The sequence below is a fragment of the Melozone crissalis genome, unplaced genomic scaffold (genome assembly GCF_028551555.1).
Source record: "Melozone crissalis strain CALT ecotype California unplaced genomic scaffold, PUWL_Pcris_2 ptg000002l_1, whole genome shotgun sequence".
Lineage (NCBI taxonomy): Eukaryota > Metazoa > Chordata > Aves > Passeriformes > Passerellidae > Melozone > Melozone crissalis.
This window is the reverse complement of record NW_026535780.1, coordinates 21,616,331-21,632,446: the sequence shown is the minus strand read 5'-3', so window position 1 is coordinate 21,632,446 and position 16,116 is coordinate 21,616,331. Positions and strand designations below refer to the sequence as shown.

The window sequence follows — 16,116 nt, the reverse complement described above, 5'->3', positions numbered from 1 at the left end:
TAAACTGACTATGTGATAACCATAAAAGCTAATCCAAAGCAAGTATGACTGAAGATTTGCTTTCCCTCTCTAATTCTGTCTAATCTAGTCAGATTCCACTGAACATTGGTAATTCTGTAACTGTAAAGAATGTAAACTATGAATGGCTGTCACAATAAACACAAGCAGGATGCATTCTGATCATTAGCTATTAAAAGCTTTCTCCCTCTAAAAGTACTTGCTTCATCTATTCAAACATGATTCAATTGCCATGTGAAGTGCAATCTGCTTTTCCTAGCTTTACAAATCTGTTTCAATGCAATTCTTCAAAAGTTATTTAAGAAACACAGGAAACTCCAACCATCCTCAGTCTGAAAATATTCTTTCCCTCATTGAAATCTGACTCACAGAGTAGTTCCACCAACTGAGCTTGAAACATTGGCACTTACCATTTCTCATAAATCAAATTAAAACAGTACTTCAGAAAACCATTATATTCTCACACAACTGTACTGGAAGACAGCTTAAGAGAAAACGTCAATTTCTTTTATTCTCCTAACTAGCTATATTCACCAAAGCAGATATCTTTCAAAGGACATGAGGAAAAGGCTTCCCATGCAGAAGACAATTCTACCTGGAAACATCCCTACAGTACAGAATCCAGATTTGACAGAAAATAAGTAATTCAGGATAAATACTTTCCATGCACTTAGTGCTTTTCATAAATTCAGCAAAACTACAAATTATCCCATGTTCAACTTGTGAATACAACAAATTAAGGAAATACTAGTAAAATAAGAATTACTTTAACTCTTGAGAAACAATTGTAGACAATCCAATCCCATAAAGAAATTAATTTCCTAAAAATAATTTTTGTTCAAGATGCCGATAAGGCAATTTTGTGAATTAATTCCTTGCAATTGCCTTTTAAATCATTAAGATTTTACCTGTGCAGGAGAGTTAGCATCTTCACCCTGCTTCTTCTTTTTCTTCTTCTTTTTCTTGGATTTGCCACTTGTAGAACTCTGAAGAATTGGCTCTGCTTTTTCTCTATCATTATCTGAAATCTTCATATGGGAACAGAAGGTATTTAGCATTTAAAATGACAATGAAATATACCTTGTATAGACTAAGCATAAATCAATAGCTAAAAGGAATATACATATACAAGTGGAAATGAGCACAGTGTTATCTATTTAGTTCATTCTAGAAAGACCACATTCTTACATGCTATCTGGTAATACAGGTAGAGGAGCCGGGAATGGAAAAGGCAGCAGACCACCAGGAAATAGTGGCACGGAAATGCTGTTTTTCATGCTGAGAATTAAATATTGTCAAGAAATATTTATAAAAACAGATCTAAACCCTCCCACTCTATACTGATAATGTAGTCCTTGTAATTATGGCAAGACAGAAAGGTTTAAGTTGGAGCTAACTGATTTTTCTCTTCTCAATAACATTCAGTGTTTTCCTTCTCTGTGTACAGAGCAAACACAGTCGTGCTACTCTTATCAGTGTAACTGTGATGAGAGATTACCTTTAGCATTACCCTTGTAGTTACTTTAAGAAATGGCAGTGGTAAGGCCAAAGTCCTGGAGCTAAGGAGAAAAATACCACCTTTTACCTTCTGAGTATCAGATCTCTCTTCACGCTGAGGAACAGAAGCAACTTTTTCTTCATCTACCCAGTTTCCCCACTCTTCTGCTGGTGCATTCCAATCAGAGCTTGGATCAGCTGAAGAAAGTCCATCTACAAAGATGAAAAGGTTTTTTCAGGAATATTGCCTTACTCTACAGGTGCTCATTTCCAATTTAAAAACCCCTACACATATATCCACTTCTTGATATCAAGATATAAATAGTAATTCCCTGTCTTTCTGAAAAAATGGTAAAGACTTTATCAATAAGTGGAGGACTTTTAAAAGTAATGAGTATGACAGTGATTTTACAGAGCCTAATCACAGCAGCAGCTAGCTAGACACAGTTGCTTCAAGACATTTTTCTAAACTATTTGAAGAGGAACAAATTTAAGAATTGTTATCTATCTTAAGGTGTTCTCTGAATTTTCTTTCTAGTTAGTGAAAAAATTAGGATGAACTGTAACACTGATCAATCTTGCCTTAGTAAGATTCCTTTACAAGTGATAGATCTGAAACTAAATCTTACTGATTCAAGTCATCTTGTAACTTGGCCATTTTTAATAGTCTTTTTTTTCCCCTAAGACTCTTAAGTCCATACTCTATTTTGTTATTATTCATTTATAATGGAATGATAGGATTAAAGGGTCATAAAAACTAAAAATATCAGAAGGGAAGAACTAAGCCTTAGACTGTCTGTTTAGTAGAAAGTTGCAGCAAGCTGATTGTAAAACAGAACACATTGTGAAAGACTGCATTTTCATTTCACATTTATATTAACATCACAAATATTTCTTCCCCTCAGTCCATACCAAACTGAAGAACAGCTAGATTTGGTCTGCCAACTATGGCATTCAATTTAAACAATGAAAATAAAGTCAAAATAAAAAGCAGTAATAAATCCAATTAATCTTTTTGGCAAACATTATGAAGCCAAAACCACATTGAGATCTTAAGATTAGTTAGAACATTTAAAATAGTTAGAAACTTTCCTAATAAAAATATTATCTTAATGACACCTACTTCAGATGCTAAAATTTACTGATTCGAAAAATATTACTCAATACTTTTCAGTTTACCGACTGCCCTCTCAGTAGCTGCTTAAGAAAAAAAATTCCATTCTTAGTAGTAATAAAAACTAGTAGTATTTGTATGTACAGTTAGTTTTCTAATCCTGATAAAGCAGCAGGGTGTATCTGTGTATCACTTTGGCCTAAACTTGCATTTGCCCACTTCTGCTAGTGTACTCTTAGTTGACAACTATGACAAAATTTATTAACAGAAGCTTGAGCCATAAACATTCTATGCTCAGATATGTGAATCAATTATGCTTTTGATAAAACATAAAACTGATTACTTTCAAAGGATTAACTGAAATGTGCTTTCCTTATCCTTAAACTAGGTAAAGCACAAAAGGTAACTTTCAAAATTATCTGGTAACAGAGCAATCATGCCAACAGTGGTGGAGTCTGCATCAAGGACTGCATCAATCTATTCCAGTTATTTAACTGCACTAAGTTGTTCTTAGGGAGAAGGTAGCATGCAAGGCTGCTTCTGTCAACTTCTGGAACAATTCTTCAGGTCAACTCTTAATGAGATGCACTATGCTTTTTCATAAACAGTGAGGAGAAAGTGGGGAATAAACAACCACTGTTCTACAACTCCCAAGTAATTTCAGTTATTTCTGTCCTGTATATGCTTCCTATATATGAAAGAACTTCCTAATGTTTGCTAAATGAGAAAGCAAGTAAGATTAAATAAAAGAGTCTGATGTTGCCTTAACTTTCCAGTAAGGTACAAACATGTAAAAACAAACTGACTCAAATTCTATCTACTAAAAACATATTTTGCAGACTTGCAGAAAATTTTTCTCATCACTTGCAGCAAGAGTCTTTCATTACAAAGATTTTTCTACCTTAAAATGCATGAGCTCTCTCACTTTTGAGTTTGAATATCCAAGTATTTTTCCTAAAAATTTACCATTTTCTATCAGAATTTATTAAAATACTTCTTTTTAATTCCTTCAAACTGTCTATTAGCTTACAGAATTCAAGTATTTCAGGTTTTTCCTCAGATACCCACCACTGTCTAATCTGAGTAGCTAATATAAATAACTACACTTTAACAGTAATTAACACTTTTTAAATGAACATTTTAGAGGAACATACTTAACCCAGACCATTCGTCATCAACAGGGGGTTGAGCATGACTTAAATCCCACTGAAAATCAGAAGTACCAGCCTGAGAAACTGATTCACTGTTGGAACCTGAAAGGGAATAAATAAAATTGTAAGTTAGCAAGCTTCCTGAAGTTTTCTTGGGGAAGGAAGTCCAATCAAAGTAGGAAAGGAAGACAAAAGGCTCAAAGAAAAATGTCAGATTTTAAGGACTGCAGAAGACAGGAGAACTAGCAGGGTCTTGTGCATAAGGTATATTCAGAAAACAAGGAAGCTGAAGAAGGAAGACAAAATAAAGCCATGAGAAGAACTCAGAGATAAGAAGAGTGAGTAAAAGCAGTCTCCTCAATCTGAAAAACACCAAGAAATTTTATGGGTAATAAAACTGTTACCCTGTATCAATAAGATCTCTTACAGTGAAAAGCTTAAAATATCACTAGAAAGAAACCTCATTAATTACATTGCAGATCAAACAAATTATACATTACTAAGAATCCACTTCTCATTTAAAGCAAAGGTTTAAAGAACATAAAAGCAGCAGGACAAACAACAGTAAGGCCAATACCAGTCATGATAACAGAAGGTGTCACATTTCCAACATAACAATTTTCAGAAAAACAAACAAATAAAACAATTTCACAAAGAAGTAAAACAAACAAAAACTAATTGTAAGAATTAAATAAATTAATATTTTACTGTATGATGAAACTTCTGAAATTCAGTTTGAATAGAATGTGGGTCTCTATTTTACATACACCTCTGCAAAAGATACCTCAGGTGACAGAAATATGGGCATGTTCTCATTTCTTTTGTGGTCACTTTGCATTACAACATTGTTGGCTAAGGTGCAGCAAAGAAAACTATTTCTCTTGAAGTTGAAATGGTGGTATTGCAGCTGAATCTTAGCTCAGTGTGTCATCCTAGTATCCAAGTTTATTTAATAAACTGTCATAAGTTTTAGCTTAGAAACCGAACTTGGTTCCAGGTGGCTGCTTGGGATTTTTTTTTTTTTATTAAAACTCTCTGTACAATTAAGATGCTGGACACTGAGCCTAAGTTCAGCAGTTAGAAGCCTGGACACTGCAACAGAAGCAAATGTAGCCTAAGTGCATAAGCACTTGGCCAGCTATCTCCGAAAAGGAAACTGCCATGCCGAGCTCATGGTGTAAGCAAGCAAGAGCAAAAAACCTGACATATGATCCCTTTATTGCATAATAAATCATTGTAGGACTTATGTTAGTTGTTTAACACACAAGATTTATTATGAAGACAGGTTTATACTCTATAGCACACAGCCCTTCAAAAAAGAAAACCCCAAAGCTTCAGCATTTCCATTCATCACACAGAGAAAGACTCAAGACTTCAAATCCTGCCTATGGAACATATTTTCAAAGTAATGATTTAGTTCCTTGATGGGGAAGAACTCAATCATCAAATAACAAACTCTCTCACAGGACTAGGGTAAATGGGCTTTCCCAGAAAGAAATCTTCAGATCTCTAACTTGAGATATTGCAAGGCTGAGAAACCTCTTATGCCCATTATTTAGACTTAACACACAACCAAGGCGGCTAAATAAGAAATCACAGAATCATTAAATTATTTGGGTTAGAACATACAAAGTTCACCCCATTCCAACTCCCTCTAGTTCCAACCTTCTTACTAATATTCTGTGATTGATCTAGCTTTTGATTATCAATTTAATACAGTTATATTACTGCATAATTTTAGCATAAGAAAATAGCTTATTAAGTGTCTTTGACCCCTTTGCAGTACTATTTTCAAAGAAAAAACAGAAAATGCATATTTGTATCACTTGGCAAACTCTATTCCACCTAGCGGAGTGGAAGAGAGTGGACAAATCTTTTGAAAGGCACACATACCAGAAACTCCAGGAGTTAATCCAAATGAGGAGAAAGAAGTAGAATTCTGTTCAGAGGTATTAATCCTTGCATCCACATTCCAAGCAGCTGTGGGGAAAGGGAGAAAAAAAAAGAGCATCACACACTGCTGGCAATGTTGAAAATGTAGCTATTTAATTAAGAATTGGATCAGAAAAACACTGGCTAGTCCAGCCATGATGACATTTCACATAACTGAGGACATTAATTAGTGCTGATAGAGTTGTGACTTGATGAACACACAGCTTGAAACAATTGTCAAGCTTTCCAAGACCATCTTCCCTTTACAGCTTTTTCTATATATAAGCTTCTCACAAAAGAGAAGTCAATTGTTTTTTGAGGCCCATACTATTATTCCTCCCACTACTGCAATCACTAAATTTTGAAAAGTACACGCAGATGGAGCACAGCTTGGAATATATTATACATATACGTTAAGCAGGGAATAAAATTCAGAACAATTTTTGATGAATAGGAGATACTGCTTAAAAATGAAGACATACTAGACTGTTACATATGCAAGGCAGAAAATAAGCAGAAATAGCCAGTAAAAACTACTAGTGGCTTTGATTTAGAATTACATTTACTTAATTGGGGGAGAAGGGACTAAAAACCAGACAGGTATTCCAGATGTTGTCCAAAAAGTACACAGCCACTAACCCTCAATTTACTGACTCCTGTGTTAATGCATGCCAGCATACTGTTTGTGTCCTTTGCTACTAGGATCTACAGCTGGCTCACATCCACCTTGGGGCCCACCAAGACCCCTTATCCACAAAGCTGCAATCCAGGCAGTCAATATCCAGCCAGGGTTGCTTCCAACCAGATTCAGCACTTGCTGTTTGTCCTCACTGAACTTCCTCGGGTTCCTTGGCCCATTACTCCCATCAGGTTCAGGTCCTTCTGGATGGGATCCCTGACCTGGACTGTTTCAACTGATTCCTGCCCCTATATTGAAGTTTGATATAATCTGGAAACTGGATGTGAATGATATGGTTGCCTCCTCCAGGTCACTTACAAAGATGATAAACAGGACAGTTCTAAGCACAGCCCTGTGACATCCCCCTTGTCCAGCCTCCAGAGAGAGTAGGACTTACTGACCATATATCAGATCTAGCCTCAGGAACTTCATTTCAAAATATGTCAGAGAAATAAAAGAAGGTCTAGACTTCTGCAGATTATGGCTGGGGTAGGGCTGTGTTTTGGATTTGTGTTGAAAACAGGGTTGGTAATACAGGGATGTTGCTGAGCAGTGCTCACACAGAGTCAAGGTATTTTCCACTTCTTGTATCGCTGGCAGCAAGGTGGCTGGAGCTTGTCTACCCAACAAGAAGTTGAAAGAGACACAGCCCGGACAAGTGACCCCGACTGGCCAAAGGAATATTCCCTACCATGTGGCACCATGCTCAGTATAGAAAGTGGGGAAGAAGGAGAAAAGGAAGGACATTTGGAGTTATGGTGTTTGTCTCCACAAGTCACTGTTAGATGTGATGAAGCACCGCTCTCCTGAAGATAGCTGAACACCCACCAGCCCATGGGAAGTAGAGAATGATATTCTTGCTTTGTTTGCATGAACAGGTTTTGCTTTCCCTATTAAACTGTCCTTATGTCAACCCTGGAGTTTTCCAGCTTTTCTCCTCCTGATGTCTCCCCTGCTGGTGAGACAGTGAGCAATCAGCTGGATGGGGCTTGCCTGCTGGCTGGGGTTAAGACTCCACAAGTCTGAAGTAACACTGCTTTCCAGAAGAGATGACGATACTTAGACTGAACAGTGGGGAGGGCCATGTTACAGCATTTACTAATAACTTGATGACTGGTGCCCAGAGAGAAATCAAGATATCTCTTCTCCATTATTACTATGGACAGCACAAGAAAAACGGCAGAGAACTGTACTGAGCACTAAAAAAACCAGTTTCTAATGAGAAAAACAGTGTAACACTAAGTGCCACAAGAGTTAAACAATGTTTACTCCTGGGGCCTAAAAAAAAACACCTGCCAAAATGATACACAATTGATTTCATCATGTTGGATCAACAGAATAGCCTTACAACCTGGGTTTTAAGATATTATTTAAAAGAAATTACGCTTCAAAATGGCTTAGTTATCATCTCCAGAACTTTATGAAAGTGATATACAACATTGCGTTCCTTCACAGAAATAATTTTATGTCGGATAAACTCAAAAAAACCAGTGTAACTGTACACAGTTTAAGCCATCAGCACTTGCAGTAAACATAAATTGTTCTGTTAATATTTCACTAGACCATGTCAAGATTTTTTAATATATAAACATAAAAATATTTCAGAGACTACTAAAAAATACATTTATGTAAAATTGCTTACATGAAGCAAGTTCTTGGAAATAGCTTACCAATAGGAGTGAACAAAGAACGCTCTTTCCAGGGCCTGCCCACCAGGCTTACTCCCCAGTCCTTTCCATTTCCATTAGCATCTCCAGTGTCTTGGCCCCACGCCAATGTCTCAGTCTTCCTCTTCCCAGCTGCACTTGAAGGAACAGATGTCCATTTCTCCTCCCCTACGCCAATCTGTGAGGAGATTTTTACAGGCTTCTCATTCCAGCTTCCTCCATTTACTGTATGGCTTTCACTCAATCCTGGCGAAACTTAAATACAACAATAACAAAAGGATTATTTAACTGGATGGAGAATTAAAATATCACATATTTGCACATTCACTTAATAAAAAACCCCGAATGAATGGCAGCTTTGCTACACCAGTGTGATACAGACAGGGCTGCTGCTCTGTCTCAGCTGATTTTCCAGTTCAGATGATATGCACCATCTGTCTACCAACTTGAAGAGGGAGGAATAAACAGGACCAACTGCACTCTCTTTCCTCATCCCTTTCTTTATAGGGCTTGAACCCAGTATTGGTGACCTGGTGGTGTCTCTAGATTAGAAAAAGGGTGGGGAGGGTACTTTCAAAACTGTCAGCTAATTTCTCTTAGACAGTATGGGAATGACTTGTGGAAAAAACCCACACACTAAACGGAGAGTATTTCCTGTTTCATAACTGCGTGCAGCAGTTCTCCAAGCAGGATGTTGACAAAATTACCAAGTACTAGAAAATACTTCCTAAACACTACACAGGACTTACAAAATGCATAGATATCATACTGATCATAGAGTCCCTCACAGCGAGAGACAGAAATCATAGTTACACTCAATTTGTAACATATTTTATGTTTCACTAAGGTAAAAGACCACAACACTGCAAGAATCTGTTAGATGTTACCCTCATGAGAAATTACTAGCCACTGCAAGTTTAATGCATTCTCGAGGAAGTCAGCAGTACACTGAGACAAAGATCATAATAGAAGATTTTTACATTTATGTCCCTATAAAATATAAGGGCTAGTGCATCCAGCCTCCCTTCCTATATATCACAAACCTTTCTCAAAGTGCTTTGTATATCAAATCCCCTTTCTCTTTTTATATATGCAGTGGAAAAAAACCAGAAAAACTGCTCTTCCACAAGCATTTAAGAAATATTTGCATATTACATGTGTAACACTTAAACAGTAATCCAAACCCTTATGCACAAGTCAGTATCATATGCCAACAAAAAACACAGACCAAACATTTTATCTGTCAAATGAACTTGTAACTGAGGCAGCATCAACATGCCCAATTCAAGCTGGCCTCACTGACATAGAATGAATTAGGTGAGATATGCCTAGATTTTCCTAGACAAATCAATTCCAAACACAGACATCTGTAAGGTCACCATTGCTGTACAAAAACCACTGCCCTTTGTCTACAGCACCAGCATTGCTCCTGTCAGTCAATGTTCTCCCAGCATCATATGAAGTCTTAGGGAAAGGCAACAAAAGAATACTGAAGAGACAGAAACCAAACTGCAGTTGCTAGAAAAACTTTTCTGCAACTTTGCAAAAAGGCAGCTGAGGTTCTGAAGAAGGAGCTTGATTATTCTCTGTTTTACTCTTTTTTTTCCTCTTCATTATACTTCTCTCTTGTCAAAAACTTCAACTTCTAAATGACCAGCCAATTCTCACTGAATCACAGAAAACCAAAGATTGAAAAGGATCTCTCGAAGTCACCTAGTCCCACCTTTTGTTCAATGCAGAGGTAACTTCAAAATTATACTACATTATTGAAGTTCTGGAAACCATAAAGGCTGATTGTTCAGAGAGGCTTTGAACTATCTCATGAAAAGCTTTTTTCCTCATGACCTTCCCCTTACTGAAACTCGGTTATTTTCTCCTGTGCTCCCATTAGGCATCTCTGAAGAATACAGCACCCTCCTTCTCAGCCATGGTATAGGACACTTGTGTGTGAAGTAAAAGCTCTCAAAAACAAGCAGAAAGGAATTCACTTTCTGGATCTGTGTGCTTTTATTAATTCATTTTTTGATTTGCTTATTTATACTAGTTATTTTTGATTACACCAACACAGCTAATGTTGGCTATATGTAAGTAACAACCATCTTGATTTCATTAGGTCAAACTAATTCACTTCAAGTATTACTATAGCAGTATTTGTTATTAGAAAACTGTTAAGATTTACTAGTCAAATATTTTAAGTTTTGTGTATGACATATGTCAAGTATATTCTTTTTATAAACATGTATTTATAAGTAAGAACTTTCAAAACTTATGTATTTATGCATCTCAAAGGAGAATGTAAAGAACTGAGTAACTTGTATATTCAACCTGGAACAAGTGCAAACAATAATCAGGACTTGTGAGCTCTCTGCAGTTATCTATACCAGGGTTTCTTTGACAAAACAATTCATTAACACAAATACGTGAGTAAGTCTGAAAAGCTAGCATAAAGAATTTTTCAGCAGAGCTTAAAAATAAATGTTACTGTTCTGCACATAAAGATTTTTATAACAGGTAATCTACCTGAAAATTCAAAATACTGAATTGTATTTCTACATGTAACAGACTGTTTTCAACTTCTTAAGAAATAGCTGGAACTTAGAAGTATAATATTTGCATAGCCAAAAGAGCCAGATGTACAATAAACTTCCAGGCCAGTAACTCAAAACCCTGCACGGACAGTTGCTGTTCTCACTTCTGTAAAATACTCCTCTAGTTACTTAGGATGACCAATAACAGAAACTTTACCTTGTGGAACTGATGACTCCCCCTTCACAGGTTTAGAACTGTTAATCTGTGCATTCAAAAGCGAATCACCTGATTAAGAGCAAACAAAGGTAGATTAAGCTTTTTTAAAAAACAACACCTGTAAAAATCTTCTAACAATCCATTACTAATATTTTAAGAAAATAATATATTAGTACCTTACAGTAAATTCAGACACTTCCAGAAAACTTAAGGATAAAATTAAAACGCTCTATTTTTTATTATTTGTGTTTATGTTGCAGACAGAATGCTCTCAAAGTGACTTGGGAACTATATACCAAATAACTACAGATTTCAAAGAACTTAAACTACTTTCCCAATGAACAAAAAGCATAAATCTAAAACACAGGTTGTTATTTACAAGCAAAGAGTGGCTCTAAGTATTTCAGACCTGTAACTCTTTCTAACATCTACCTCACCATAAAAACACTAGATACAGCTAAATTCTTTTTGGATTAGTCTTGTACATGGTGATACACAAGATACAAAAAAAGTATGAGAGGTTACAGTAGTTACAGTAAGTAACAGTGCATCAAGACAGTTGGAACTACCATTTCTTGAAACTCTGCAAACTGAGGGAAAAAAAAAGACAACAGGAAACAACTGATCTAGTCCTCCAGGCAACAATGATGCACTCAGTCAAGGTGCAAATGAGTGTCAATGAAGCAGGACAGGAGGGTGAGGCATACCAATTTCAATGAACTGTTTCAAGGTACCAGACAATTGTTCAGCTCAGTCTTTTTGTCGCTTTGCTAGAACACCGATTTTCCTTTAATTAAAGCACCTATTTCTCAGTTTTACCCAAATAGGAATTCCTGTGCCCACACAATCTTTTGCTTCTGTAACAGCAGCAGCTGCATCGACTGAATCTTCAGCTACAGTAATTGACTAGTAAATCTCAGCCACATGTGCCTTACCTATTATGAACAGCTTTAGTACATGATGCTACTAAATCTATGTTGGAAAAAAATGCCTACATGTTAAGCAGTGAATGATATTTTAAGAGAACTTCAGAGGCATGACCTTCGCACAAGGAAGCACTCAAAAAGTTAAGGAGTTGGTGCTGCCTGCAGCAGTGCTGAGGATGCCTTTGAAGTTTCTGAAAACTAAGGGCAGGGTCACAGAGCACAAGTGAAGGAACAGGGACAGGCCTGTGCAGCTGTGCAGCAACCAACAGCGCACCAGCGTGGATGGAGGCCGGTGCCTTAGCCACTTGCTCCAAAGCACTCTTGGTTTTCTCCAAAAATATGGCTAGAAAAGGGGGAGTTATGCACAATGACAAAGTACTTTCACACAGCTTGCAATAATTTCCTCAAGAGTTTCACCTCCAAATATACCTAACATACATCCAAAACAGAGTCACTATTTAAGCATTCAAGTAAAGTTATCTTTCTAGGACACATTCACAGATCTAGCAAGCATCATACCTTTATTTTTTCTGAGACCAACTGGAAGTGATGGTGTAGGCATCAGCTGTTCAATGGATACAGTAACCGTGTTTTCTACGCCCTGGAGATTGGATTCTCCTGAGCCACTGTCGGTCAGCACCTTGTCTCGTTTACGCTGCTGGCGCTTCTCTCTGTTACTGATTTTTGTTTCCCAGGCTCCTAAAACATCACCCAAACAAAAAATTCACTAAGCCAGAGAGGAAGAAAAGATTTTTAGCTTGTATCATATAAAACAGAAGTCTGAGGGCATTTTAACCAGTCAGCTTCAACTTTAGATTGAAAACACAAATGATTAAAGGCAAGTTTTTCTGCGATAATACTTGGCTTCACAGAGCAAAACATGAATAGCATGAACACCTTACTATCCATAGTTCCTCAGTTTTTATAAATTACTTTAAAAAAATCAGTTGAAGTTACTAATTACTGTTGTTTCAAAGATCATATTTCCATATATAATACATGACTATGGAGTGATGAGTTTCTTGTGTTTCTTTATGAACCAAACACGAGTAAATCTTCAACAGCATTTAAACCACAATGTTTGCACTTGGTGTTAAGTTTGTGTTCAGTACCTTCATCAACTTCCTTTCCATCCAGACGAGATGTATCCTGAACTGTTTTGGAATCTCCCTTTGATTTCTTTTTTTTCTTTGACTAGAATAAAAAGAAAACATTTTCTTAATGATTACTTACTGATCACTTGGTATAGTGATTCAGAACTCACTCTCCTCCTAAAATACAGGAATAAATTTAAAAGAGATTCTCCAGAACAACTCTCTGTGAAAGACTTATGCAGCACAGAATTGGCAGGTGGGGGGAACATTACTTATGCTGCAGAGTACAAAGCCAGGTAGAAGAAGCTACGCTGGCAGCATCATAGTCACAGAGGAGTAATGAGCTGTTCAGCAGGCAGATGCCACTCTGTCAAAATTTGTTTTGTGCAGAAGTATAAAGTTATACATGAAGAAATAAACAATGTCAGCAACTCCTTTAAAAAAAAAAAAGGTTAAAAAATCTAGCTTGTGAATTACTTCAAAACACAAGCTGTGATTAGAGCCCATACATTCCAAACTCTCTTTTCCTCAAGGTTTCACCAGTTATGGCTTCTTGGATGTAAGAGCTAAGCTAAACAAATAGGAACAGACATGACTGCTTCTGCAAATAGTTTCGGTGCAACAGGTAGCAATATAGAGTGTTGAAAATATAGTATTGAGGAAAAAAAACCCAAGATATTGGGAGAAAATATACTGCAGAAAGTCTTGGAGCAAATTGACTTGACTACCTTCTTAGAAGGAAAACACAGTATGGAAAAGCTTTTCAACCTAGTGAAGAAAGGTATAAGAACTACCAGATAAACATGAATGAAAAACAACAAGACTTTAAAAAGAAATATGGTTTTCCCCTCAAATGTTACAAGGGGAACTATTCACTTATTCACTGTCTCCAAAATATTTCAAGAATGCTGGATATCTTTCTGGAATACATCTGCCAGAGTCAGACTAGTAATTGCCAGCTGTATACCTGAGTTCCCACAATTTGGTTTTCTAGTCTTAAATGTCCAAGAACTGTCTAACAATCTCTCTGGAATTCAGAATTGGTAACACCTAAATTATTACTACATCTGCTGCAGATATGCTATGGGCCCCACAATGGCATGCAGCTCGTGTACCTTAGAGTTACCGCATCCCCAGAGTAATCTGTATCTTCAATACAGGTGCTGAGAGCAGTACAGCTTGTTAGTGCAGCAGAGATGATAAAAAACTCACTGCTTACATCAATGCTGCATCACCACACCTATAACATTTGGGAACTGATTTGAACAGTTAGCTCATGGTTTAATGTACATGGGGACCCAAGCTGAATTTTCATTTGCTCAGCAGACTATCTTTGCCCACATACCAGCTAACTAACTTCTGAAAAGCCTCCAAAAGAGAAGGGCTGGTTTCAAAAGGAACCTGAAGAGAATTGGTTCTAAAAATATGAACAAGTCAAATTATTTGCTAGGGTATCTTCTAATGAAAGAATTAAAAAGGAAAGTGAGAATTAGCATTAAAATTAGTTATATATTGCCTCTTCAAGCTCAAATAGAGAAAGATTACAAACAGAATAAGTTTATACCTTTGTCTACCATTTGCAGCTACACTCAGACTGGAACTTGAGATACTAAACTTTCTATCCACAAAGCCATAACTACCCAACTGTCCTTTGGCACTAAGAGAACACCTGAAATCACTTCAGAAGGCTCCCTGACAACAGTTCAAGATGACTACTCTTCCAAATTGTGACTTCAGTTTTGTTAAATAACTAGCTCCTATGGTAGTATTGCCATCAAATTTTATACTTTTCAGGAAAACATCGAAGTTTAACAGCTGAAAAAGAAGTTTGTGATTAACAAACACTGTTTTTAAAAGGATCAAGAATGCAAATCTTGAAAACGTGTTTACTTTCCTAAACTGTGTTACCCTGTTCTGAAAAACCAGAACCATCCTCTTTTATCCAATCAACCCATCACCTGCTAAACTTTGTACTGCACCAGTTGCTATCTCAGTACCAAACTGATGGAAAGAAACAGCAAGAGATGCTAAAGCCAGAGCAAGCCAGCCAGTCATTCTGCAGAAATCTATGCATTCAGAGTGTCACCTTCTGCAACACACAAAGATGCCAGTGTTGGCTCTGCCAACAGCCAAGGAGCACATGAGGAATACTGCAGGCCTGCCAAAATTTTTTAAGTCTTTAGGATGCATTGTGCCCCATGCAAGAACAATAGAAAAATAAACCTTTCTTCTTGATCCCTAGCTGAGTAATCATTTCTAGAATTCAAGACAAAGCAGTTATGTGCTTGCAAACAGAATGGACGATGACATTTTAACTTCTCACAATCTCATCCAGAGTAATTTCTTAGGGAACAGTCCCTGACACTAAACACTAAAGAAACCCCTGTACTGTGGCAAGTCACTAATTGCAGAATAAAAACCTGGTGAACAGCCAGAGTCCAGACATTACCCAAAGCTTCCCCTCCCACAAAGCAGAAAAACACACACGAAATTCACAGCCCTGAAGCAGCCAAGAAATACAGAAACACAAAGGATGTGTGATTTTCACTGAACACATATACTGAAGCACAAAAAAATAACCATGCCCTTCAGACCATGTTATATGCATTCATATATGTAACACACATGCACATACAACTTCAATCACAGTCATTCTCTTACACCATCCATCCCAAAGATGGTTCACAAAGACACTTACACAGGACCCCCTACAACCTCAGCAGGTTTGTAATGTTACAAATGTTATGGATGCCCTGAGAAGCCTTACCAAATAATTAAAAGCCTGTACAGTTACCATAATTCAAAGGAAGTTCTTAAGCATGCTTTTAATTGAAGGGTAACAATTTACTCCTGACCCAATCATTTTCTGCCCAGGATCCCCCAAAGTGATATGAAACCACAATTTGAATAATCATCCTCATTCATTTAGTGGTACTCACTTCCTATAGCTGCAGTTTCAGCTTCACATTTTAAAATTCATGTCACTGTGTTTGCAATTTAAACGTGAAGTTGAGTTTAGAATCTAAACACCTACTCTACTTGAAAACCTGCAAATAGAGTTGTTCATTCAGGTTCAAATTGTGGTATGTTCTTGGGAAAAAAAAACCTCAGCAAAGTCAATCTGATATGCAAAACATGGAGAAGAGGAAGAGCCACACAGCATGGAACTTTAAGGCAAACCTATTTCACAGAAAAGTCAATCAATTTGCAAATTGCAAAAACATTTAAAGTCCTACAGCAAACTAAAAGGATACAGTCTTTTAGCCAAAATACTAACCACAAAAGAGGGAAAG

The 16,116-nt window shown here is 36.9% G+C and overlaps 1 protein-coding gene across 2 annotated transcripts in view; it reads right to left on the bottom strand.

Moving 5' to 3' along the window:
• The window catches only part of MTDH (metadherin), a 34,327-nt gene that overhangs the window by 10,708 nt on the left and 7,503 nt on the right, over positions 1–16,116 (bottom strand). For both annotated transcript variants that reach the window (XM_054294575.1, XM_054294495.1), the window contains exons 3-10: positions 12,842–12,923; positions 12,249–12,428; positions 10,804–10,872; positions 8,062–8,313; positions 5,674–5,760; positions 3,784–3,882; positions 1,604–1,728; positions 927–1,046 (exon numbers count right to left, since the gene is read on the bottom strand). In XM_054294575.1, coding sequence (XP_054150550.1) covers positions 927–1,046; positions 1,604–1,728; positions 3,784–3,882; positions 5,674–5,760; positions 8,062–8,313; positions 10,804–10,872; positions 12,249–12,428; positions 12,842–12,923 — 1,014 coding nt within the window. The remainder of the gene's footprint in view (positions 1–926; positions 1,047–1,603; positions 1,729–3,783; positions 3,883–5,673; positions 5,761–8,061; positions 8,314–10,803; positions 10,873–12,248; positions 12,429–12,841; positions 12,924–16,116) is intronic.